Source organism: Geotrypetes seraphini, chromosome 17 (assembly GCF_902459505.1).
Source record: "Geotrypetes seraphini chromosome 17, aGeoSer1.1, whole genome shotgun sequence".
NCBI lineage: Eukaryota > Metazoa > Chordata > Amphibia > Gymnophiona > Dermophiidae > Geotrypetes > Geotrypetes seraphini.
Genome location: NC_047100.1, coordinates 16,008,316 through 16,035,585, shown reverse-complemented (window position 1 = coordinate 16,035,585; position 27,270 = coordinate 16,008,316). Strand labels below are relative to the sequence as shown.

General features: G+C 39.8%; 1 protein-coding gene across 2 annotated transcripts in view; it reads left to right on the top strand.

Annotated features, from left to right (window-relative positions):
* Positions 1 to 3,768: 3,768 nt before the first annotated feature.
* Positions 3,769 to 27,270, top strand: part of TASOR (transcription activation suppressor) — a 130,679-nt gene continuing 107,177 nt past the window's right edge. For both annotated transcript variants that reach the window (XM_033925742.1, XM_033925741.1), the window contains exons 1-2: positions 3,769 to 4,192; positions 10,028 to 10,173. In XM_033925742.1, coding sequence (XP_033781633.1) covers positions 3,877 to 4,192; positions 10,028 to 10,173 — 462 coding nt within the window. In that variant the 5' untranslated portion in view covers positions 3,769 to 3,876. The remainder of the gene's footprint in view (positions 4,193 to 10,027; positions 10,174 to 27,270) is intronic.

The window sequence follows — 27,270 nt, the reverse complement described above, 5'->3', positions numbered from 1 at the left end:
CCTCTGCAGGGCCACATTTTGGATTTGTATGTACAGTCACACCTCGATTTGCGACGAGCAAAACACTCAAGGAAATTGTGCTTCACAAACTGAGTGTTGACTCAATTTGCGAGCCCCCCGCCTGCGAACTGGCATCCCCCCTGCCCGCGAATGCCCCCCTCCCCGTGAGAACCGGCATCACCCACTAGCCCAAACCCGTACCCCGATCTGGCACCATCACACAGCACCAACCCACAGGATGTGCCGGTGCCTGAAGATCTTACAGATCCTGCCTCTTGCTGCTGGGCTGGGCTTTGAGCATCTGCCCGACGTCGGCTTGCAAGATCATCAGGTTTTAGTCTTCCATGGAACTAAACAGTTCTGTTTTGGAGTGTCTCCAAACGTGCAATTTTTTTTCTTATATTTTCTTTTCCTTCCCAAACTTTATTCTCTTCATTTACTTCATTATTTCTTTTCTTTAGTACTTTCCCTTAAAATTATCGATTTTTAATTTATTTCGAATTCGGGACAGCCTCCGATGATGCAACTTCTTCTTTTGTCGGAGGGCTGGCCTAGTAAAGGTCACACAGTGAGCTACCGCTGCTGTTCCGGGGGGGCGGGGGGAAGAGGAGGGAGGCTGGGGAGAAATGAGGAAGGTGGGAGATACGCGATGGCTGAACATAAGAATTGCTGCTGCTGGGTCAGACCAGTGGTCTATTATACCCAGCAGTCCGCTCACAGGGCGGCCCCTAGGTCAAAAGACCAGTGCTCTAAATGAGTCCAGCCTTACCTGCGTACTTTCCAGTTGAGCATGAACTTGTCCAACTTTTGGAGGTCCTCATGGGATGGATTTAGGGATCCTTTCTTATTTAATTTATGCTTCAGATTGGGGGTGGCTGGGGACCCATTAGACACCAAGGACCAGCAGGCCCTTTAAGTCTGGCCAGAAAGTTTTGTTACCTATGGTATCTCTTGGAGCCTCATATATTAACCCATGAAAATGTTTGCATATTACCTGTTCTATGAAATGTATTTATGCAAACTTTGCATATAATTTCTCATGTGTTCTCAGCTGTATCAACACAAAAAATTAAACAAAAAAATCTTTCCTTTTGCCATTAATAATGGCCAGACTTAAAGGGCTTGCTGGTCCTTGGTGTCTAATGGGTCCCCAGCCACCCCCAATCTGAAGCATAAATTAAATAAGAAAGGATAATTAAATCCACCCCATGAGGACCTCCAAAATCGCCTTGTTATTTCCAGGGCTGTGGAATCGGAGTTGAGGAGTCGGAGACAATTTTGGGTACCTGGAGTTGTGGGTACCAGAAACTGAGGAGTCAGCGTCGAAGGATTTATCTATCGACTCCACAGCCCTGGTTATTTCTACCTTCTGTGAAATCATTCTTGATTTACCCATTATTACATTTTATTGGTGCAAGGCCCTGAACTATATAGGGTACATGCTGCTGCCTCAACTTAGGCTCTAGGCCTCTTTGATTAAGTTTAAATTGAACCTTAAAACATTTATTTTCTTAGATGCATATACTTAATCAGTACTTGCTGTCACTTCCAGCTCTCTCTGGGAACTATTGGGAACTATGGCAGCAGAGTCTACCCTTCCCATGCTATCATCCACTCTTTTCTATTCAGCTTTGAAGTTCCGTCCTCTCCTTCACTATCCTATCCACACCATACACTCCCTCTCCTATATAACTAGATTGTGTCAGTTAGACTATTTTTTTGATAACCTAATTTCTTTTTAATATCCTGCTTATCACCTTGATAATAATAGGGATGGTATACTGAACAATAGTTATCCATCTGTGCTCGCGACCATACTGCAAGATGTCAATCACAGCTTTTCAACTCCTCTTCCTTCTCCATGGTTTCTGTACACCCCTTAGTTCGTACCAAAGATGGCGACGGCCCTACAGAAGATAGGCAAAGGAGGGATACGAGGAATTCCCTGAAACCAAATGTCTGATCTGCTCCCATGAATTTAAAATATCAGCAAGGAAACAATAATGCAGTTAAAATATTAACAAGCCTCCAAGAAAATACAAGTTAAACACAAACAGCCTGTATATAGGTTTACAAGGGTGCTCAACCGTTCCTCCTAATCCAATACTCTGGCTAACTGCAATCTTAGCTATGCAGCTGACCATTAAGCTTGAGTCAGAAAGCAGGTGTATCAGGTAAATAAAATGTAGGGAAAGGGGGTTCAGCATCTACTGGAAAAGATATTATCAAGGTAAGAACCTAATCTCTTTTACACAGTGACGTACCTAAGCAGTCCCCAAACTGTAGGGTGGGACAGAAGAGCCTGCTTGTAGTACTGAGGACCTGAAAATGGCATCCTCCTGTGCTGCTAAGTCCACCCTGTAGATTTGGTGAAGGTATGAAAGGAGGACCAGGTTGCTGATTTTCCGCCCAAGATAAAATCACTGCTCTTTTCAAATGCACCTTCAATGATACAGGCAGCTGTTTGCTGCAACCAATGTATGTAGAGATGGTGGCCTTGGAAGTGGGTGGCCTTGTCATGCCTGATTAACATGAAAAAAATGATCTGAGAGACAAAACTCATTAGACACCTCTGGGTAATGCAATAGGAATCTCCTGATGTCCAAAACCTGTAAGGCCTTGTTTTTCTTCTTGGACTCTGTGGGGTGAAATGCTGGTAACCTAACCTCTTGGTTGACATGAAACACTGAAGCATCCTCTGGTAAGAAGGAGGGAACCATACGCAAGGTCACTTATGCTTCTGTGATCCTGAGGAACGGCTCTCTGCATGATGGTGTCTGCAATTCTGAGAATCTTCTGACAGATGTAGTTGCCACCGAGAAGATTACTTTGACCAATAGATCCATGAGGGAAGCGTCCTGTAAGGGCTCATACAGATCTTCGCTGAGTTCTTCAAAGACTATATTAAGATTCCAGGATGATAATGGGACTGAATTTGTGGCGAAGTCTCAGGCCACCTTTCAAGAACCTGACTATGTCTAGATGGGCCGCTACTGAAGCCCTCTTCTCTGGGCCTTGGATGAAGGAGAGCCCTATTAGTTGAACTTTAAGGGATGCCACTGTGAAGCCCTTGTCAAGGCCCTTTTGGAAGGCTAGTATTGATGAGATTGGGGCACTGCCCAACTCTAATTTTTCTCTGGTGCATCAAAGCTGAAATGTGAAACTGTCATTGTCTACAATATTTTTTCTTTAAAAATTGAAGATTTAACAATTGTATTGGGCAAATTTATTTTTTGCCTATTTTATTTATTCATTATCTTTGCAAATAAAGAAGGATCACTTTTGTCTGACGATCCAACCATATTATTTTCTCCATGTACCATCTTTCTGCCAGTTTTATCTCTTGGGCAACAGTAAGAGCCAACTTTTCAAAATTATTGGGGACGGAGGGTGTGCTAAACCTAAGACAAATGACTCATTTTTAGTCACAATGATATTGTTTAGGTTTTCAAAAATTGTCAAATTTTACCTTCATGTATTAATTAATATTACCTAACTCAACAAAAAAATTACGAAAAGAAAAAAAAAAAAAAAAAAAAGATCACAAGCCAAAGGTATGAAGAAAGAACAAAAAACTTATCAATCTACCTTTTTGTCCTCAAAGTAGCTCCAGTTTGGGCGGTTTAGAAACAATGGCGATACTTTACTCCAGTCGGATTCGTGCGGTCGGCCGGGATTGGTCGGAATGGGCGCGAACCCCGCCTTAAAAATCGCGCGTCACGGAAGTTCTCTGCTAGTTGAAGTGAGCGAGAGACGCAGGCAGCGAGATGGCGGCTCGGAGTTAAGGAAGAGAAGAAAGCGGTTACGGCGACTTAGAAATTAATTTTTCTGCTTCATTTTTTTTTTTTTTTTGGGGAGGGGGGGGACCTCGTTGAGATGGCTAGTAGCGACGTCAGTCAAGAAAAGGAAGAACCTCAGCAGCAGGACAAGAGTAAAAGCGAACACGTAAAAGAGGAACATGAAGACCAAACAGCGAAACAGGGAGTTCAGCACGGAAAAGCACAATGCAATCAAAATGGCGAACAAACCGAAACTGGGGAACGACTCCTGACCGACTGTAAAACTAAGCAGCGCAGAAGCAGCTCCCACGAACTAAATTCGGACGAAAATGATATAGGGTGTGGTCAGAAACCCCCGGAAGAACCCCCTAGGAGAAATTATCAGATTCCAAGGAAAAGCAGAGAAAAGAAAGGTTGTTCTCCTCTCACCTTTAATTAGACTCTTATGGCTCGTGTATTAGCTGCATGCCTTCATCCCCACCAAATAGCCAGTACGAATTGGGGACAAAAAAAAAATATATATATATAGAATATAAACATCGGTCTAGCGCGGCGTTAGAGTAAAGGGTTGCAGTGTTCACGTCTTCCAAAAGCTGACTGGGCTGAAATACTTGTAACGTGATGAGGGGGCGAGTGAGCCATTTTGCGGCAGCTCGCGCTGAGAGAAGATGGTTCGCTCTTAAACATCCTTTGCTGGGATTTTGCGCATCTGCATTAAAGCGCCTCCACGGCGTTAGCGCCGTAGTCTCTAGGCTCGGTCAGACGTCCTTTTCGTGGACGTCTTAGCACTGCGCCGTGGTTTATTTTGGCGGACGGTCGGCTTTATTTTATTAATATGGGAAGGTTTAAGGAAAGTATTTCCATAACCTTAGCCGTCATGTAAAAAATATTTTTCTCTTTTGAAGAAATAAAGGTAGGTTTATTATGAGCTTTAGGGGGGGGGGGGGAAATCCGTCTTGTATGGTGAAGATTGCACATGGTGGCCAAACTAGAAAATATTTGTTGGAAATAATGAGTGGGAAAGTAGCTTCTATAAAATAAAGGTGTGTTTATTGTGCTGCCTAGGTTACAATTTGTCCAACGTGTGTATGGTATCAGGTTAGTTCTGTGGAAGTGGTTCAGTATTTTATCATCTAGACATCGTCTAGAACCATTATATATTGTCATTTTGCCATTATACTTTGCCCTAGTTGGGAATGGGCCCAAGGCAGAAACTGGAGACTGGGTCCTCCCAAAGTCCTCCTTCAGCTTGATGCAGGGCTTGGTTGGGGTTTTTGCAACATGGACATGGAGACCTTGGACAACCGCTGTAGTCGCCACCCCCTAATGCCTGCCCTGATTCGGCCTCGAATACTCTGCAGTCTACTTCTGGATTACTCTTATACTGAATGCTCATCATTTTAAATGAGCACTAACTATGGGACTAGTTCAGTGGAGGACCTGAATTTGATTCCTGGTCCAGATCTGATCCTGGCCTAACGCTTTGAATGCCAAGGAGGCTATGTTCATAACCCTTGAGGGGGGCATCCGGTGGTTAGGTTTAGGATCCATGTTTGAAAGGGTTAGGCAGAGATCCTGGTGCAATGACCATTTTCAACTGGGAATTATGCAAGTGACTTAAGAGAGATGTGAATGAAATGAGAGACAAATACCTGCTTGGCAATGTGCCAGATGAGCAGTTTAAGGCCTGCTTAATGGCTGCACTATGTGCGTCATTAAGATCCAAGCTTGGTTATTAACTTAGGTCTATTCACTAGACTTTGGTTACTGTGAAGGCCGTGTTAATCCCCTGGGGTCAGGGATGCCAGTCACTGCATAGTGATATACTGTATATGTATTTATTGGGCATTATTAACCTCATTCATGAGAAGATTAAACTGAGGTGGTGCACAGCTCATACATCTTGACATAAAAAAATAGCTTTGTTAACAGGATAACGATGGTGAAATTACCAAATATAAGCATAAATAAGTTAGTGATGAAAGTGGGGGACGATGACATAATATATATAAAAAAATACTTGATGCTTTGACTCAGTGCAGGCTTGATCTGATTAGCTATATTTCAAAATGAGCAAGAAGGGAGTTCAAGATGAAGAAAAAGTAATGGAATCTATATTTTTATGGCCCTCAAAACAGTCATATTTAAACGAGTAGCATCTTTATGGATGGTAACTTGTACATAATATGATAAAATACACTGAATGCTTCTTGAACGTATTGTAAATTAGCCCTAAACATATAAGAAAAGGTACTATTCCACTGGATTATTTTTAATTTCCATTTCTTATCCCCCCCCCATTATATTTAATCCTCATCGAGATTATTTGAGTCCACATTCCTTTGCTAATAACCAGAGTTCTGTCCGTAGGGGGATGCTCAAAGCTATGTATTTCTTGCCAGTGCTGTAGCGCACTAATTTCATTTAAACCAAAATATCAATACTGGTACGTAATGAACCATAGTGAAGAAGCAAATCGGGTACATTGCAAAGAGGTTTATAAAAGAATCCTTAACTTGGCCATTACATCCATATAGGAACAGATATTTTTGGGGTACATAACTATAACGAGAAGCAAATTTAGGGGGAAATGACTATTGACGTGTTCTGCGTGTTGGATTTGTCTTAAAATGTTTGTAGAAACCACCAGATGCTAATATTGGTAGCTTAATTGTTTTGGAGGCTAGATGAAATTGCCTCATTTTTACTTCAACGTTTCTCTATTGCTGTAATGTGCAAGATCTTTTGAACTCTTTGACTTAAAATGATTCACAGCAGTAACATTGGAACAGTCTTTCCTCCCAACAACCTTTCTTGGATGGATTTGAACAAGTTAACAAAATAAATAAATTCTGTCCAGGGATTCATTTAGAACTGAAACTAGTTGGATTCCAACATACATCAGACCATACATTTGTGAAATCAAGTTATTTTCCATGTAGATATTCTAAGTGCGTGGCTTTACTTATGGTCTTAGTGTTCCATAAAATATGTAAATGTTGTACTTGTGATCGGTGGCATTTTGTGTTGTCAAACTGTAAATTTGCTGTTGTATTAATTTTGCTTTCCAATGGCCTCCCCATTTTAAAGCAATTACAGGGTAAAACAGTTGTAAGCAAAACTAAGCCATATATTCCTTCATAGCTTTAGTTTTCCTCTAATCGTTTCCAAAAATGGTTGGCTTTACAACTTTCTGTATACTAAATGTTTCTACATTTTGCATGATGTTCGTTCTGCTTTTTTGAGTCTCTAACTCAGTTGGAGTCAGAACTTGAATCTGGCATTGTGCCTCTGTTTACAACTACCTTGGTGGGTTATTTCCCTATTTTTAATCAAATTATTGGTATGGCCATTCCTTGGCCAAAGCCTGCTCCCAGAGCTCTTTCAGGAACCCTTTGGTTGCGAGACCTTGAATCTGAGCATTAAATGTCACCATTGTGTGATAACCCCAGCTTTTTTTGTTTTTATGAGGGGGTACTTGGGGATACTGAGTACTGGCACCTTTACCATTATGTGATAAAAATGTCCATGGTCCCCAAGCATTAAGAGCTCAGGTTCTGCACATTCAGTGCTGCCTTTTCATGGATTCTCTAGTTAATTGCAGGAGGCTTGTCTACTATGGGGTGGGACCCTTGATGATCATCCCATGTTTGAAGAATGGCCTGGTATTTGAGGACCAGCATTATTTTTGCTAGAAAAAAATACTTAGACTATCAAGTCCTTTTCATCCTCTAAGGAGCTGTGAATTCATCCTATTAAATCTGGCCAGCCTAAGGAGTGAAATGTTAAAGTTGAAAATCTAAGTCCTTTCTATAGGTCTACAGCATGGTACTAAGCCACAGATGGGCAGCCTTTTAACAGATACACTCCTATTGTAATGGTCTTTCCTAACATTTAAGTGAGGGCCACTTTGGATCCAAGTGAGCTAAAGGTGAGCCATCAAATATCTTCCCATGTGAAGCCTTGACACTGTTGATTAGTTGCATCAATGACGTCCACCCCACCAGCTTGTTTTCAGACTTTTCGTCCCAATGAGATTGGCATTTCCAAATGCAGTTTTTGTCTATTGAAAAAATGTCTTTGTCCTCCAAGTGTGTTACCCTCCTATCACTTCCTCATTTCTGCTGAAAAAAGCCAGAATGTGATCAGCCCAGAGGTCTCAAGGAGTGGCCCCTTGGCATTGTATTAGAGAATGCTGTCTTATTTGTACTTGCAGTACTACTACAATAAGAAGATTATTACAATACTTTTATTATAACAGCAATACAGAGGTCATTTTTCAAATGATCCCTTCTGGGCACAAGGAATCCCATCCCAGGCAGCAGTACGTACAATAATTTTACAACTTAATATTCTTAAAATAACTTCCTAGTAAGTTTATAGGCATTTTTTTTTTTTTTTTAGCTATGTTGAGGTTCAAATTGTTTCCTTAATACTGCAAACAGCTCTAATTCCAAAATATATGCAGCGGATATTCATGAAATAACTTCATGTATCTGGTCTTGTAACAAGATAATTTGCATATTTTGTTAACTTCTAAATTTTATTTCTAGAGGATACAAACACTAAAAGTTAAGAGCTCTGCAGTTTCTTGAAATAAAAAATATTGATTTTTCAAAACAAATAAGCCATATTGACCGAGTTTGTCCTATAGCTGTTTTTATGCTTATTGAAAAGCAAAACCATTTTATGGTGTTGCTTAAAAGATTGTGGAGTATTTTAATTTTGATATTTGAAGGCAGTAACCAGAGGAATACTAATTGAGTAGGAAAAAAAAGAACACAAAAATTGTTAAATATCTACATTTTGAATATAAAAATACTTTTTAGCTGTGCTATATCTAGGGTGGGTGAGGGGGCAACTTGTCTAGGATGCATAGTCCTTAGGGGTTAGAAAACTGGTTGAGAGGCTAGGCGGTCTGGGCAAGTAGATAGATAACTAGGAAGAGTGCTGCACTCGTATCCTCTAGGTTTGTTAGTGGAGAATAGAGCAGAGAGAAAACATATACAGTACTTAGCTTCTCTAGATGCTAAAATACATGGTTAAATTTGTCAGTACTGGGGCTAGGATATGGTCCTGTAAGTATTTCTTAACTCCTATTTTTATCCACTTTGCTCAGTCATTTCAGTGACAGCGGATGGCCATCAACCATGGACAAAGACTGCAGTATTTCCCAAGCTCATAACGACCCTAGGTTCAGCCACTGGATGCCAATGTTGAACAAAAACAGGGAGCTCTGAATGCAGGAGTGACTTCAGCTCTCTTAGCCATATTGGTTTCTTCAGAGAGCTACGACAGTTTCTCAGGGACCCAGATCCACGTTAGCAGCATACACTTCAGTTGGTAGATGCCAAGTATCAAACAACCTGGCATTTGAAATGTTTCATATCTACAATAGTGTTTGCAAGTACCTAAAGGTTCTTTTACACCTGGATCTATCTGTGGCCATAGACTTCCATCTGAAGTGAAGTAACAGCCTAATGATTAGAGCAGTGGTCTGAGAACTTGGGAAGCCCAGCTCCTTGCGATTTTGGGAAAGTTGCTGAACAATTTGTTACCTCAAGTACAAATTCAAGATTGTGAGCCCTCCAGGGACAGAAAATACCTACTTACCTGAATACTGTCAAAGTGATGTATATTCAGCCTGAAGACAGTATATCAAACTAAAAAAAAGCTATGGTGAAATGATGTGGAAATGCACAGATCAAGATACAGTATCCTGAATGAGATGGTAACATGAGGTGAAAGAGAGAGACACTGAAAACATGGGCTTTGTGGGGGGAGGAGACAGATTTCCTAATCCTCACCCTCCTCAACTAGTTTCTGAGCTCTTTGTTCATTAAAGAAAAATTTGTGTGGCAAACTCATGCTTATTTTGTGTGCATTTGTTTTTAAGGTGCTTAAACAAATTGAATGTGGTCATAGCCTTCAACATAAAGGTTTGAAAAGTTGTTACATTTAACAAAAATGTCTCTTCCACAGTACATGGGGAGAATTGCATTACTTATGCAAACAAAAGGATTTAAGAGTTGTAGACAAATGAGATGTTTACAGAAAGTAAAATGTTAAATGTATAAGTAAACTTGTACTTTTAAAATTTGTATTCTGTGTCAATAACAAATAAATACTAAATTAAAAAATGAAATTTTCATTACCTAGTCTTGACACTTTTGTAGATGATTTTAGATTATGGCTACCTGTAGCTGTTAGTAATTTTTTTTATTTTTTATTTTTTATTATTGTTGTAGACCTTTGTCAGCCAATAACTTCGGGTTCTCGAGAGTTTGAAGAAGTTTTGAAAATTCTCCGTTCGTCATATTTGGAACCGAATTCAGTGACTAATTTTACTTACAAAAAAGCCTGCTTGGTTCATAGTGAGCTCTTGGAAAAGGAGGTTAGTGGATATGACTTTCTTAAGGTCAAGTTTGAAATTCTACACTACATGCAGAGAGACTGGTTTCAATCTGCTTTTATTGGGCATATTACAATGGAAAAAGGCAGTTCATGGCTACATTTGGAAGGGAAAACAATTGGTAAAAATGTAGCATTTCAAAATATGTGAAGATTGCCATTTGTGATTGGAAAGGACCTTGATCATCCATCTTTCTCTAAGGTGGCATTCCATTTTTATTGAAATAGCAACAGAAAAGTGTTTTTGCCTTTAGCTGAAACAAGTGTTAAAAGCTGGTCTTGTAGGCTTATAGAATCACCTTATCAAGTCTGGTCCACTGCATCTTGCAGTATGAGAAACCAAGAAGCTACTTATTGTTAACCATTTAGCTGTTATGATAGACAGTATATCAAATTAAACCTTGAACATTTATAACATCATAAAGCATCCTAGTGAGTCAGACTAATGGTCCATTGGGCCCAATAAGTTTCAAACACTGGCCAGTCTAGGTCACTTGTGTACACTTTTTTTTAATCACTACTGGTTTAGGCCATGTTCTTTGGCAGCAGGCGCATAGGCCGTGTTCAAATGAGAAACAAACAGTTTTGCTTTTTTAAAAAAAATCTGTTTTATGTAATAGCAGATTTTAGAATTGACATTTTCAAGAGCGATAGCCATACAATAGCAAACAATACTAAATCTTACTTTTAATGACCAAAAAAAGTGAGGTAATATGCCTTGAACAATTTTATTCAACACAATTTAAATTCTCCCTATAAAGCTATGAATTCATAGTACTCCTAGTACTATTTTAAATAACTATTTCTCATTGTGTTCCATGCCACTTATGATTTTCTAGACTTCTGTCGTATCCCATCTGTTTCTTTTCATGGCTGAAGAGCCTTAAACTGTTCAATCTTCCTTTTATCATTTTTGTTGCCCTTCTGTGTATTTTCTCCAGTTATGAGATGAGAATTGTAAATGGTTCTCAAGGCATAGTTAAATCAGGCATCTATGCAGATGCATCATGGTTCTCAATCTTGTTTCCTGTGCCTTCCAGAGTATGGCAGATTTTAATGATTAGTAGCAAGTCAGAAATTCCATGTTGGAATTCTGCTAGACCTCTATGTAAATGCCATTAGATCCTGTTTGCTATTATTTTCAGACTAATCTTGATGTAATACACCTGTTTCTCAGTGATGTGCTTCATTTTCTTTGAATTGCCTTCAAAAAACAGTTGCGATGTGGCTATCTCCCCAGCATCATCTTCTATAAAAGATCAAATCAAAGAATTTCTTTATCCATTTATGCACTTGCCTTTCCTGAGCACCTTTTTTATTTCAGGTCATCTAGTGGTCATATGGCTCCCTTGTCTTTGATGTACTTATAGAGGCAAAATACAAATTTTTCTTTACCTTCTTTAAGTCCACTGTTAATAAGGAGCAATTATGCTTTTACTTCACAAAAATATACTGTGGGATTTGCTGCACTGTGGTACCTCCAGTATTGCTGTTAAGTGATTCCCATGGTAATTGTGTTAATTTTTGTGTGTTGCTATAGTTAGATATCATACATTCTTGCCACTGCAATACAAAGATGCAAGCCCCAGGCTCTTCTTTCATGCCTAATCTTGGCTCTTGATATATGATGCTCAAGGGGAGAGGGAATCTTATTTCATTATCCAGATGTCTGGCTATTTAGGATTCAATTAAAGCAGGAGAGCTATACAGCTGCAGTCATTTGGTGTTGAATGCTTAGGTTGACGTAAACTTTGAAGTGCAATTTAGTACTTTACAAAAACCTGATAATTTCTGAAGAAAATGGCTTTATGACCTTAGCTGTTGGGCTTAAGGCCCTACACTAGGTGCCTAGATTTGAAGTTTCTATGTCCATCTTGAGCATGATCAAGTGGGATATCTTTAAGTGGACCTCAGATCAGCCTGCTAACTCTCAAAAGATGAGCAAGTTCATTTGAAAAAGGGTATCATGACCTTGGGTTTGGATATCCTAGAACTATGATCAACTGGTTGAATCTTCTGCATGTGTTCTTAGCTGGAGTGAGCATTGCCTAAACTGGTCTATGATGAGGCAAACAGGGGGTGGTACTTCACTCTTTCTCCTACTTCTCCAGTCTGAAGATTATTCGTAGAACAAACACTGAAAACTGTTCTCTGTTAAACAAGCAACAGCACAAAACATCTCAAATAAAACCTTCCTAGAAAATGGAAGGGAAAAGCCTCAGAGCTCCAAGCTGTGATAGGCTAAGGAACTGAACTCATTCATCATAGGATTTTGTGTCATGGAAGGCTTTTTATGTCAAATTCAAGTCTATTGTGTCTTATCAATATAAAAGAGCATTTTTAAAAAAGAAAAAGTTAAACCACATAACTGGTGTTGGTCATAAATAATGTTCAAAACCACAAAAGTTAAAGGCCAATGGTGGTCGGTGTACAAAACGACAGAAAAAGAAAATGTCAAAACATGTTGCAATAAAACAATAACTAGAATAGCAATCCATGCCTGTTTGTAAACTACGAACTTCATGGGTCTTCCGCTAACATGAAGCTCGGCTCACATTCAAGAGCAAAATGGCACTCCTTTTTTATTGCTTGACATCGAGCACCAATATTCTAGCCGACCAATTAGAAAAGACCAAAAAGAAAAGCAAAATAATTTAAAAAAGTGACATTTGGGTTTTTAAGCCCTTGCGGTTACAGAAAATCAAGGCAAATAATTTCTGCTCTTGTTGCAGTGACATCTTAAGCCAATCACAATCCCATCGTGTCAGTGCAATCAACCGGAGCATTAAACACTGCAAAGAGTCAAAACTGAGCTTGGTGTAATATTTTCTAAGTCAATGTTTGCATGTTGGAACATAAGAGCACTAACTCTTCCCAATGTATAACTTGTTACAAGGACATACAGTAGACCATATAAGTCTGTCTTATATTGACTCTAAATCGGTATTAATTTTAAGTCTGTAGGTCTACAAATATTGAATTAGCATTCTCCGTTTGCTACAAATATTGAATAGGCATTCTCTGCTTATGCAGGCATTGTAGGAGGACAAAACATTTTCAAGTTCTTACCCCAACTAGATGGAAAACAAAAACCCTTTATCTGAAAACTCAGCTAACGTTCTTATTGTGCTCCAATGTTTTCTGATTGTATGGGATACCTTGGGTATGATAGTGATATGTTTTAAAACACAAGTTAGAATGTCAGCATCTCTAATTTTGGCTTGTCGAAATAAAAATAGCTCTCTGTTAAATTTAGCTTGTTGATATACCCCTATTAATTTATCTTATAGCTCTCTTCCCCATTTTCTGATCTCCATATCAGTGGAGCAGATTTGACAATAGTGCAGAATCTGTGAAAAGGGGAAACTGTCTTTTAAGACTCTTGGATAACAACCAGAGTAATCCAATAGGATGTTTATGTTCTTTTGATAAATTAGTGGCAAAACCTTATGCTTCTTTAATGATCTTCACATCCAGAAATAATATTGATCAAAAATCATAATGCAAAAAAAAACCTTTACCCCCTCCCCTTTATCAAACTGCGCAAGAGGTTTTTAGCACCAGCTAGTGTGCTGCATGGTCATTGAATTCCTATGAGTGTTGGAGTAGTGCAGAGCATTCAGTGCGCTGGCTGGTTTTGTAAAAGGGGAGGGGGAATTAATTTTTATAACAGCCATTCAAGAAGTCAACAGAAATTTTCAAGCTTATCTCCTGTGCCTTCCCATATATATCTGTGAACCTGAACCATAATTTGACACTTATTGGGAGATATAGACATACTTTTCTTCTAAACTAGACACACATTCACTACTTAGGGTGCCATGTGGCCCCCCATATGCCACTCCTGATACCTGTTGAAACAATCTCATAGCTGCCAAACTAATGGTAAATGAATTTGATATTGTAGTAGTAGGTCTAAAAAAGCCTCAAGACCACCAGTGATATGGTAAATATCTGTGGAGACATTGTGATTCAAAATGGGTCTAACAAGGCTCACCCCTCTCCCCAATCCTCTTTAACATTTACATGTCCTCCCTGAAACTACTCCAACTATCCCTCCTTGAAACTCTTTACACTTACGCTGATGACATCCTTGTCCTCCTTGAGACCGACTCGAACCTCACTAACCTCTCCACGAACATATCCTCATGCATAAAGAACCTCCAATCCTGGGCATTCACAATGCATATGAAACTAAACGAGTCCAAAACAAAACTCCTTTGGCTCGGCCCAAAATTAGACCATCTACCTTCCTCCATCCCATTGTCCTCCGGCCCCCCATTACAGCTCGAGTTCTCAAGCAAAGTTCTGGGTGTCACCTTAGACTCTTCTTTATCCTTCAACGAACATCTCCAATCCCTGGTGAAGAAATGCTTCTTCAGCCTTCACATGCTAAGGAAAGTCAGACCCTATTTTCACCAAAAATACTTCGCAGTCCTAGTACAATCCATCATCCTCTCCAGATTGGATTATTGCAATTCTATCTACCTCAGCCTAACCAAGAAAAGCCTCCACAGACTTCAGCGGATTCAGAACGCCGCAGCTAAGTTTGTTTTCGCGAAAAGCAAATTTGATCACGTCTCACCACTCCTGTCTAAGCTCCATTGGCTCCCAGTAATCCCCAGGATCCACTTCAAATGTGCGTGTCTGGCCTACAAGATCCTACATGGCATCCTTCCTGCCGTTATCCCTCTATCCTGGAACTCCCCAACCCCTACTTCCTCCAGATCCTCCCAAATTTTTAAACTATCCTTCCCTTCCATAAAAGGTATTTCCCATGTAGGCAAACTTGGGTCATCCCTCCCCTTTAGAATCACTGAGATCTGGAATAACCTCACCTCCCCTCTCCGAACCTCAAGCTCCCTCCAACTCTTCCGCAAACACCTAAAAACCTGGCTATTCTCAAAACTGTAACACTTCCCCCCTCTTAGGCCTCTCACCTTCCCCCTTTACACCTAACTCTTTAATCTCTCCACTGTAGATCCTCATCTTTCTTCCTGTAAACCGTGCCGAGCTCCGCATTCGTGGAGATGGTGCGGTATATAAACCCAAAGTTTAGTTTAGTTTAGAGATATTGAGACAGCTGTCGAAGATGAATATAAAGTGTTTCTTGACATCACTCCTGATTTGCAATCAGATCACTGGTGAAGGATTATGCTCAAATATTTCATTTGCAGGAAGAATTTCAATTTTTGAATATTAAGAACATAGGAATTGCCATACTGGGACAGGCCGAAGGTCCATCAAGCCATGTATACTGTTTCCAACAGTGGCCAACACAGGTCACAAATACCTTGCTAGGTTCCAAGTAATAAAACAGATTTTATGCTGCTTATCCTAAGAATAAGCAGTGGATTTCCCCAAGCCATCTCAATAATGGCCTTTGGACTTCTTTGGAATTTATCCAAACCTTTTTTTTAAACCCCTCTAAGCAAACTGATTTAACCATGTTCTCCGGCAACAAATCCCATAGGCCTCCTTTTACAAAGCCGTGTTAGTGGTTTTAGTGCACGCAGCTTTTTAGCGTGTGCTAAACCAGTGCTACGCAGCTAGAACTTAACGCCGGCTTAATGCTGGCGTTGGCATCTAGCGCGGCCGGCAGTTTAGCACGTGTGTTAAACCGCTAATGTGGCTTTGTAAAAGGAGCCCATAGTTTAATTACACATTGAGTGAAATATTTTATCTGGTTTGTTTTAAATCTACTACTTAGCAGCTTCATCGCATGCCTCCTAGCCCTAGTATTTTTGGAAGTAAATGAGAAATCACATCTACCCTTTTCTTTTTAAAAAAATTATTTATGTATAAGATTTTAAATTTTACCTACAAGCATTTCACTACTTGGTACAGATAAAATAAATTTATAAACAGTAATAAAGGAAAATATTAAACTCTTATTTAGCACACAATATATCATGAGAGATCAAGAAAATAAATTAACATCCAATCATACAAGAAAAATAAATCTACAATTAGAGTAATGGCAGTAAATTTTCCTTTGACTCAACAAATTCTACCAGTTGCTTTGGCTCGAAAAAAAGAAAATTCTTATTACAATAAGATAAATAACATTTTGCAGGAAATTTAACAAGAAATGTAGGTCCCAGAGCAAGGACTCTTGGTCTCAAGGCCAATAATTCTTTCCTACATCTCTGAGTTTTCTGAGCTAAATCTGGAAATACTCAGACATTAGAGCCTAAAAACTGATCATTAAAACGTCAAAAATACAATTGAAGAATAAATTCCCTATCACTTTCTAAGTCAAGAGTAGGCAACATGGTTGTTCTGTCTGTCACTACCTCAAAATAACTTTCCAAATATGAAGATAAATTGTTTTCCACCACATTATCTGCAGGCATATATACCAGGGTAGATTTGCCATGAGGTCTCTTAATGTTTAAGTAGTAGGATCTCACAATTGGGAGGGATATTTTCTAGTGGCTAAGACCTCTCAGATATTTTCTGGCCATCTCAACCAGGGATATGATGGGACACTTTGGAAAATTTAGAAATCTTAAATTGTTTTTCCTTAATTGATTTTCAAAGTTCTCCATCTTACCTGCGGTATACATTCAATCTTTAACCATTTCCAACTCTGCTTTTTCCATCTTACTTAACTTATCGTGTTTCTCCAACTTTTCACTCAAATTGGATAGCAATACCCCCTGTTGCTCCACCTTAGAAAAAAGGTTTCATAGTCTATCTTAATGAGCAAATAAAGTCAACTTAAGGTTGTAGTCTTAAGGCCTGATATGGCCTGCCATAGTGCTTCTATATCCACTTTTTCTGGTTTTTTTCAACTTTCCATAATTGATGGCAATCCCTCCTGATGCACCACTCACCTTCTTACGGTGCCTGGAGCGCGTTGATTAAAATTGACTGCACCTTCCTCCTTAGAATCCAGTTGTAGGTGTCCCTCCCGTGCTGGAATCTATCCTTCCCTCCCGGGGCAACAAGAGCAGCAACTGCTCCTTGCGCCGAATCACTTCTGGGTTGGGGAGGAACCAGTCGCTGCTCCGGGCTCAGTGATACCAGGCTCAGTCCTGCGCCAAGATCACCCAGGGATTCTGGGCTCTCCTCCCAAGGTAGGTCGAGTGGCCTCACCCAAACGAAGAAAAGCGCTCGTTATTGTTGTCTGATAACGAAGCGCTGGGGGGTTCCACTCGCTAGAGTGTTAGGGCAAAACGAGCATTGCGACTCGCTCAAGTGTCCGTCCTTGACACCATCATAATCTCTCACATCTACCCTTTCCATTCCACTCAGTATTTTATAGGCATATCGTATCTTCCCTGAACCGTTTCTTCTTCAAGCTGAAGAGCTCTAGGTACATTAGTCTTTCCTCATAAGTAAGTCGTCCCATCCTTTTATTACTTTCATCACCCTTCTCTGTATTTTTTCTAGTTCCGCTATATCTTTTCTGAGAAATAGCAACTAGAACTGTATATAATATTTGAGGTGTGGCCGCACCATAGAGCAATAACATTTTTCATCTTTCACCTAGATCCTTTTTCTGGGTGGTGACTCAAGTTTCAAGTTTATTGATACATTTGATGAATCGCCTATTAAAATTGCTAAGTGATGTACAAAATCCAAGTAAAGAGTAATAAAGAGAAACTAACATTTTAACAAAATAATTACATAAGATACAAACGAGTCGGGAGGGAAAGAGTAAAAGTTACAATTTTCAATTTTTGGTAGAAAAAAGGAAAAAACAAGGAGGTAAGGGGTAATTGAACCATAGCACGATTAAAAACCTCTCTAAAAAATTTAAAACATTTTAGGTATTAAAAGCATCTTTAAACAGGTAGGTTTTTAAAGATTTTTTAAATATTGTGACATCATTTTCAATTCTAATATATTGAGGCAGAGCGTTCCACCATTGAAGTCCCATCACTGTGAACATATCAGATCTTCTTGTTCCTATAATTTTCAAAGAGGGAACTGAAAGGAGATTTTGACCAGATGAACGGAGTGGGCGTTGAGTACTGTGTGGGATTAGAGATCTAGATATAAATTGAGGTTCATTGGATGCTAGTGTTTTGAAAATATGAACTATACCAAAAGAGAAAAATTTTTCCAGTGTAATAGTACTAATATACTCCACATTCATAAGGAGAAATGAGATACGCGATCCTCAGAGGGTCCGGTTGCCCATAGATTCAAATGGGTGAAAACCCATAGAATCCGATCTTCATGGGATCCAAGTGTATCTTATTTAATATATTTTTTCTTTTTTCTTTTATCCAATAATGAATCATAAATGAATAATCTTTACTTAGCTTATATTTAGCTTTAAACAGGGAGCGCCTCCACCAACATGTCCATGTTTCACACGCTTTCCTCAGGGTCGAGGCTCCCGAATAGTGCTCATGCACGCAGTAGAAATCGCTCCATCCAAGAAAATTTCATGCTGAATTGGGCTGAATTGAGCCTCGACCCTGAGGAAAGCGTGTGAAACATGGACATGTTGGTGGAGGCGCTCCCTGTTTAAAGCTAAATATAAGCTAAGTAAAGATTATTCATTTATGATTCATTATTGGATAAAAGAAAAAATATATTAAATAAGATACACTTGGATCCCATGAAGATCGGATTCTATGGGTTTTCACCCATTTGAATCTATGGGCAACCGGACCCTCTGAGGATCGCGTATCTCATTTCTCCTTATGAATGTGGAGTATATTAGTACTATTACACTGGAAAAATTTTTCTCTTTTGGTATAGTTCACATATTAATTCCAGTTTTTGTATAGCCAATTATTTAAGTGTTTTGAAAATAAGCAACATTATTTTAAATATAATCCTATGACCGATTGGAAGCGACTCCTAATGTGGAACCCTGCATCGCATAGCTATAGTTAGGGTTCCTACTTCCCACATACATCACTTTGCACGTCTCACATTAAACTTCATTTTGCCCAGTCTCCCAAGGTCCTCTTACAATTTTTCACAATTCTCTTGTGACTTAAAAACTTTGTGTCATAGCAAATTTACCCCCTCCTTTACTAATGCATAGTGTGGGTTTTAGCCCCAGCAGTGGCACTAACTGCTCTGACACTCATAGGAATTCTGTGAGCGTCGGAGCAGTTGCTGGCAGTGCTAAAACTCGCGCTGCGTGTTAGTAAAGGAGGGGGTTAAATATCTCGCTAGTTATTCCCATCTCTAGATCATTGATAAATTATGTTAAAAATCAGTGATCCCAGCACAGACCCCTGGGGAACCCCACTATTTACCTTTCTCCATTGAGAATATTGACCATTTAAACCAGTGGTCTCAAACTCGTGGCCTACCAGGTACTGTTTTGAGGCCCTTGGTATATTTATCATAATCACAAAAGTAAAATAAAACACTTCCTTGATATTATTATTAAGACTTAGCCAAAAGGAAAGATTTAAAAAAGTATAAAGAGTTTTACCTCGTACAAAGTTGTCATTTCTTTAATAAGACATTTTTTTTCTGAGGCCCTCCAAGTACCTAGAAATCCAAAATGTGGCCCTGCAAAGGGTTTCAATTTGAGACCACTGATTTAAACCTACTGTTTTCTGTTTATCAACCAGATTTTAATCAATAATAGGATGTTACCTCCTTTCCCATGACTTTCTTTAGAAGTCTTTCATGAGGTATTTTGAAAATTCAATAAACAATATTGACTGGCTCACTTTTATCCAAACATTCATTCACACTTGCAAAGAAATATAGTAGAGTGGTGAGGCAAGATTTACCTTGCTGAAATCTGTCAGCTTTGTCTCCTTAATCCATGTTTATGTAAATGTTCTTAAAAAATGATCTGCATACAAGTTTGAATGATGGAAAAAATATCACTGTACACAAGACATCCAAATCGCAGCACACCAAGCTTTGGGAAAAGGTCAGAAAAGTTTAGTTCTCTGATAAGAAATGGAGTAAATAACTCAGTGTCTTAAGGGGTACCCCAAAAGCTCTGATTACCCCCCCCCCCCAGACAAACTATCATTTTATTTTTATAATGGGGATCTACCATTTTGCTCTGCATCAACATTCACCAGTCTATAATTTCCCAGATCACCTTTGGGACTTTTTTAAAAAAATCGATGCTATGTTGACCACCCTCCAGTCTTCCGGTACCATGCTGGATTTTAAAGATAAATTACTAACAATACTGTGTTTCCCCAAAAATAGGATAATGTCTTATATTACTTTTGGCCCCTTGTGCAGCAGAACCCGTGAGTAGCCCACCCCCGCTGACCCTCCTATCCTTCTATCCCAGTGGTTCCCAAACCTGTCCTGGGGGACCCCCAGCCAGTCAGGTTTTCAAGATATCCCTAATGAATATGCATGGGAGAGATTTGCATACCTGTCACTTCCATTATATGCAAATCTCTCTCATGCATATTCATTAGGGATATCTTGAAAACCTGACTGGCTGGGGGTCCCCCAGGACAGGTTTGGGAACCACTGTTCTATCTGAACCCTGCCGACCATGAGATTTACATACCTCCCTGCAAAGAGCAGCGTCGGCGACACTCTAAACAGGCTACTTCGCGACCTTCTACCACCAGGGCCTTCCATTTGTCGCATTGCTGATGACCTCATCAGTGATGTGGCAGAGGGAGTGCCCCAGCAGAAGAAGGTTTAGAGTGCTGCCGACGCTGCTCTTTGTAGGTTTCGGGGTCAGTGGGGTTCGGACGGGAGGGAGAGATGAAAAGATGGGAGGGTCAGCGGGGGTTTGGCTGCGGGTCACCGGAACTTGTTTTAAAAATCGATGCTATGTTGGCCATCCTCCAGTCTTCTGGTACCATGCTGGATTTTAAAGATAAATTACTAACAATACCGTGTTTCCCCGAAAATAAGACAGTGTCTTATATTAATTTTGGGCCTAAAAAACGCCCTAAGTCTTATTTTCGGGGTAGATCTAATTTTTCTCATGTACAATGATCATTTCTCCTTTCCTTTCCTCCACCCCAATTCTTCCTCTTTCCTTTCTCCCCCATATGTGCAGCATATTTCCTCCCCTCTCACCCATCCCCTTGTACCTTCCCTCTGCAGCTTCTATCCCTTCCGTGCAGCAGAACCCTCATTTACCCTCCCATCTCCTATCCAAACCCCACAGACCACGAGACCTACATACCTCCCTGCAAAGAGCAGCGTCGGCAGCACTCTTAAACAGGCTTCTTCACGGCTTTCTCCCGTCGAGGCCTTCCGTGTGCCATGTTGCTGATGACCTCATCAGTGACGCGGCAGAGGGAGTGTCCCAGCGAGAGAAGGCTGCAAAGCAGCCTATTTAAAGTGCTGCTGATGCTACTTTTTGTAGGTATCAGGGGAGGGAGGGAGAGATGAAAAGATGGAAGGGCCAGTGGGGGTTTGGCTGCAGTCGGGGGGGGGGGGGGGGGAATGTTAAGTGCTGCTGCCTCCAGCGAATCCAGGGACTAGGGCTTATTTTTGGGGTAGGGCTTATTTTAAGACCTACCCCGAAAATCATGCTAGGGCTTATTTTTGGGGTATGGTAGCTCTGCAAGTTCATTTTTCAATTCTATCAATGCTCTGGGATGTATACTGTCTGGTTATAGAAACATGATGGCAGATAAAGGCCAAATGGCTCATCCAGTCTGCCCATCCCATCCACTATCTCCTCTCCCTAAGTGATCCCATGTGCCTGTCCCATGCTTTCTTGAATTAAGACAGTCTTTGTCTTCACCACATCTACTCGGAGACTGTTTCATGCATCTACCATGTTTTTTTTTTTATTCAGAAAGTATTTCTTTTGATTACTCTTGAGCCTCTTAACTTCATCCCATACCCTCTCGCTAGAGTTTTCCTTTTTAGTTGAAAGAGACTGGCCTCTTGCCCGTTTATGCCACATAGGTATTTAAGCGTCTATCATATCTTCCCTCTCCTGTCTTTCCTCCAAAGTATACTTACTGAGATCTTTAAGTCTCTCCATATGCTTTATGATGACTACCAACCATCTTAGTAGCCTTCCTCTTGACAAACTCAATCTTGTTTATCTTTTTGAAGGTGAAGACTCCAGAATTGTACACAATATTCTAAATGAGGTCTCACCAGAGTCTTATACAGGGGAATTAATACCTCCTTTTTCCTACTAGCCATACTTCTCATCCCTATGCATTCAAGCATCTTTCTTGCTTCCTTCATTGCCTTTTCAACCTGTTAGGCCACCTTAGGATCATCAATACTATCGCACCCAAGTTCTGCTCCTCTCATGCATTAAAGTTCTTCACCCCATAAACTATACCGTTCCCTCAGGTTTTTTTTAGCCCTAATGCAGGGGTGTCCAATGTCGGTCCTCGAGGGCCGCAATCCAGTCGGGTTTTCAGGATTTCCCCAATGAATATGCATGAGATCTATTAGCATACAATGAAAGCAGTGCATGCAAATAGACCTCATGTATATTCATTGGGGAAATCCTGAAAATTCGACTGGACTGCGGCCCTCGAGGACCGACATTGGACACCCCTGCCCTAATGTATGACCCTCCATTTCTTAGCATTAAATTTTAGCTGCCAAATTTCAGTCATAACGTAAAATTGGATTTTGAAGTTCAATGCGGTTTTTAAAAAGTTAGATAACAAAAGAAGTGAACCATGGGGATCTAATCAACCAAGAATTTTGAGAAAAGATAAGTTTTCAATTGTTTTCTGAAATGTACATAAGAATGAGAGTAAATAACAGGTGTTGGAAGTCCTTATCATAGAAAGTTTCCTGAAATGAGAGTATGATCATGATATTTTACTTTTACAACCCTTGACGGAAGCAAATACAAAAAGGGCATGAGATCTTCTGTTTCTTTGAGAAGCTATTGAGTATAGCAACTAAATAAAGTGGAGCCTGACCGAAGGAAACCTTATAATATATACAGCCTAATTTAAAGATTATATGAGACTCCACAGGGAACAAATGCAACTCATGATAGATCATCTGGTCGAACTTCTTCAAACCAGGTGATTTGCTAGTACCTCAAATATATACAATTCTAGTTGCCATTTCTCAGAAAAGATATAGTGGAACTAGAAAAGATACAGAGAAGGGTGATAAAAGGAAGGGACGACTTACCTATGAGGAAAGACTAATGTACCTAGAGCTCTTCAGCTTGAAGAAGAAATGGCTCAGGGAAGATACGATATTCCTATAAAATACTGAGCGGAATGGAAAGTGTTTTTGTACATGATAATACTCTCGGGTCTGCTTGCCCTGAATCGGTAGCGTTGATTGTTGCTACTCCTTGGGTTTTGGCCAGCTACTGGTGACCTGGATTGATGGGCCATTGGTCTGACCCAGTAAGGCTATTATGTCTTGAGAGAGTTGGGGTTTTTTTTTTTAAATCAAAGATCTACTGCTACAGTACCCACTTCATTTATCAGTTTGGAAGCTATGGCTATGAAGAATTTTTTCAGTATAATGGTAGATTGTTTCAACAGATATCAGGAGTGGCCGATGGGGGCCACTATGGAACTTTCAGTAGTGAATGTTTGTGTCTTGTTTAGAAGAGAAGTATGTCCATACTATTTTGAGTGTCAAATTATTGGTTAAGTTCATAGACAACACGCAGCTCCTGATTGGTGTGGCCCGACTTTAGCACCGGAAGAGGCAGTCGGAGCATACTGCGAGTGATTTCCTTCACTCGCCGGCGCTCCAGCTGCTCTCACCTGCCTCCCCTGCTAAGAACTGTATTCACGGTTTTTCAACATTCGCAGGGGTTCCTGGAAAGGAACCCCTGCGAATATCGGGGGAGTTCTGTACTCTAATTATCATCTGAGAGCCTTAAGACAGCACAGAATCTGTGAAAAGAGAAGACAATGATTGGATCTGCTCCACTGATCAGAAAACAAGGAAGAGATCTATAAGATAGATTAATAGGGGTTATTCTACAATAGCTGTTAATGTATATCAATAAGCTAAATTTAACAGAGCTACTTTTATTTCCACGAGCCAAGATTAGAGATGCTGACATTCTAACTTGTTTTTTGAAATATACCACTAATCATGCTCACGGTATCCCTTGCAATCAGAAAACACAGGAGCTTAATAGGAACATTAACCTGAGTTTTCAGATAAAGGGGTTTGTTTTGCTTATAGTTAAGGTAAGGACTTGAAGGAAATGTTATGTCCTTCTGAATTGCCTGAATATTGATTCAGCAGTTTATGGACAGTCCACATGTGGCAAGTGTTCCAATTGCAAGAATACTTAAGTATTTGTAAACCCACAGGCTAGATCAATACCAATTGAGCCAATAAATACATCATGTAAGACAGAATGTTATCTACTCTATTATATGTCCTAACATGTTATACATTGGACAGAAACCAAAAGACTTAGTAATCTTGTGTTCCAACATGCAAACATTAAGACTCAGAAAATGACATCGATATGCTCGCTATTTTGACTTTTTGCAGTGTTTAGTGCTCCAGTGGACTGTTAAGGCATGACATGGTTGTGATTGGTGTAAGATGTTGCAAAAAGAGCAGAAATGGATTTTCGCTTTGATTCTCTGGAACCGAAGGGCTTAAATGCCTGAATTGAATGGTATCACTTTGTTTTTTTTGTCTTTTCTAATGGGTCCTATAGAACATTGGCATCAAGCTATAAAGGAGCGTCATTTTGCTCTTGAATGTAGGCTAAGCTTCATGTTAATGGAAAACCTGTGAAGTTTGTTTTTTACAAATTGGCACGAGTTGCAATAAAATAACTAGATTAGCAACATGTTTATATATTTTTTTCTCTTGTCATTTTGTCCAGTATCCCTGATGAAGTGGAGCAAAACGCTTGCCATAGTTGGCTAAGGGTTTTTGTAGTTTTGGATATAGAGAAACTTATAAAGGAACTTATGAACTACACCACTTAAGTGGCTTAACTTAAAATACATTCTCTTTTTTAAAATTATAAGACAAAAGAGACTTGAAATTGGATTTTTTTTTGCATCATGGAAGGTTTTTTATGCCAGTGATTTGAGTTCAGTTTTATAGGCTGTCATAGCTTGGAGCTCTTTGAGGCTTTTTTCTTCCATGTTCTAGGAAGTTTTTTGAGAAATTTTGTGCTGCTGCTTGCTTGTTTTAATATAGAGAGCAGTTTCTAGTGTGTGTTGATACAGATTTGAGTTCTGCATTCCCAATTTCTGCAGTAGTGTATGCTCTGGAAACAGAGAATGGGGGGTAAATGGACAATACTTGGAGAAACAAGATTGCGGCGGCGTAGTAGCAATGAGATCAATCTGCTCCACATAACCTTGCGATTTTACCTCTGGGAATTCTTTATTCCTCTGAGTTTCCTGATGCCGCATACAAAACGCAAGGGCTTTTTCAGGGTTGATCCCTCTTTGCCCTGACAAACATCGTTGGACAGATTTCTCACTAGCTTGCCGGCTAGTACGGAGGGTGGAAGCCCAGCGGTTACTCAGGCGGAGGGAGCCGCCAGAGTCATGGGACTTGAGACCTCGTTATCCCCTCCAGTGTCCCGACTACCACCGAATCCAGCATCAGAGGACGTGGTGTGCGCAAGTACGGAAGACCAGAAGAGTCAGTTGGCTATGCACAGTGGGAGGCTCCATGTTCTTGAAAATGCTGAGTTTTCAACTGGACAAGTTGCGGAAGATATCCGCACTCCACCGGTGACATTGGAAAATCTAAGGACTATCCTTCAGAAGCTAGAAGTAGCAACAACGAAGACAGCAGGTGATATATCGGCTATACTGGGTAAAATTGATACTTTATCAGCATCTGTGCAAACTATTCAAACTGAAACAAATTTTAAATTTGATCAAATGAATGCAGAAATTGCCTCTATACAGAAACTCTCAGGTACCTTCGTAAAAGAGAGAATGTTTCTACAAAGAAAAATTGAATCCTTAGAAAATTACAATAGAAGGATTAACCTGAGAGTGTTGAATTCTCCTAAGTCTTCTACATTTACCCCTTTGGATATGTTTAAAAAAATATTTAATGGAGAATTTAAAATATACTTCAGAAGCTATTCCTCCTATTAATAGGATATATTATTTACCAAGGAAGAAGACTGAATTACCATCTCAAAGCACTCATGCTGACAATTTACAACAGATTGACTTTAATAATATTACAGATATACTGGAAACCTCACTTGAAGTAATAGAATATCGAGGGACATTGCTAATTTCATTTATCTTTGAGTAGGATTTAAATGCCTTAATGAGAATGTTCTTTCGCTACTCTAATACTCAATTTTTTTGTCAAAAAATATGGATATTCCCAGATGTTACTAAATCTACTCAGGATCGTAGAAAGTTGTTTTTGGATATGAGGGAAGAGATAAAAAATTTAGGAGCTACTTTCCAGTTAAATTATCCATGTAAGTGTACTATTAGATATGCCGGGACTAAATATGTTTTCTTTACACCAGAGCAACTTCAAAGCTTCTTGGATATGAAGAAAATATCTTAATATCGTAGTTTTCTTTATTAAAGGAGCAAGAGTCTTGATTGAAAACATGAAGAGGACCATTGAGAAGGCTTTAAACTAAGTAACAGGGGAGCGCCGACAGTCGATATCCAGTCGATGGCCCGGGCATCAGGCGATCCCAAAGAAGGATTTACAAACAACTGCTCAGATAACCGGGAGGATCATGCTGAAATTGAAAGTGACGGAAGAAATAGATACAGCAATGATGGAGGAAATCAACCATGAATGTAGAACAGTTAACGTAACGATCATGGGAGACTTCAACTTTCCAGGGATAAACTGGAACCTAGGAACCTCAAATTGCGGAAGGGAAACAAAGTTCCTGGAAATAATAGGAGACTGCTTCCTGGAACAATTGGTGGGAGAACCGACAAGAGGAACTTGGACTTAGTCCTAAATGGCTTAACTGGAAGGACAACAGACATGGAAGTCACGGTCCCGCTGGGGGCGAGCGATCACAACATGATCAATTTTAAAATTGGCATCGCGACGGGGAAACGAACCAAGACACAAACCACAACTTTCAACTTCAAAAAAGGGAACTATGACAGCATGAGAGCCATGGTAAAAAAACGACTCAAGAAAATGACAGCCAAAATCAAAACGGTCGACCAAGTATGGTCCCTACTAAAGAATACCATCACTGAAGCGCAGA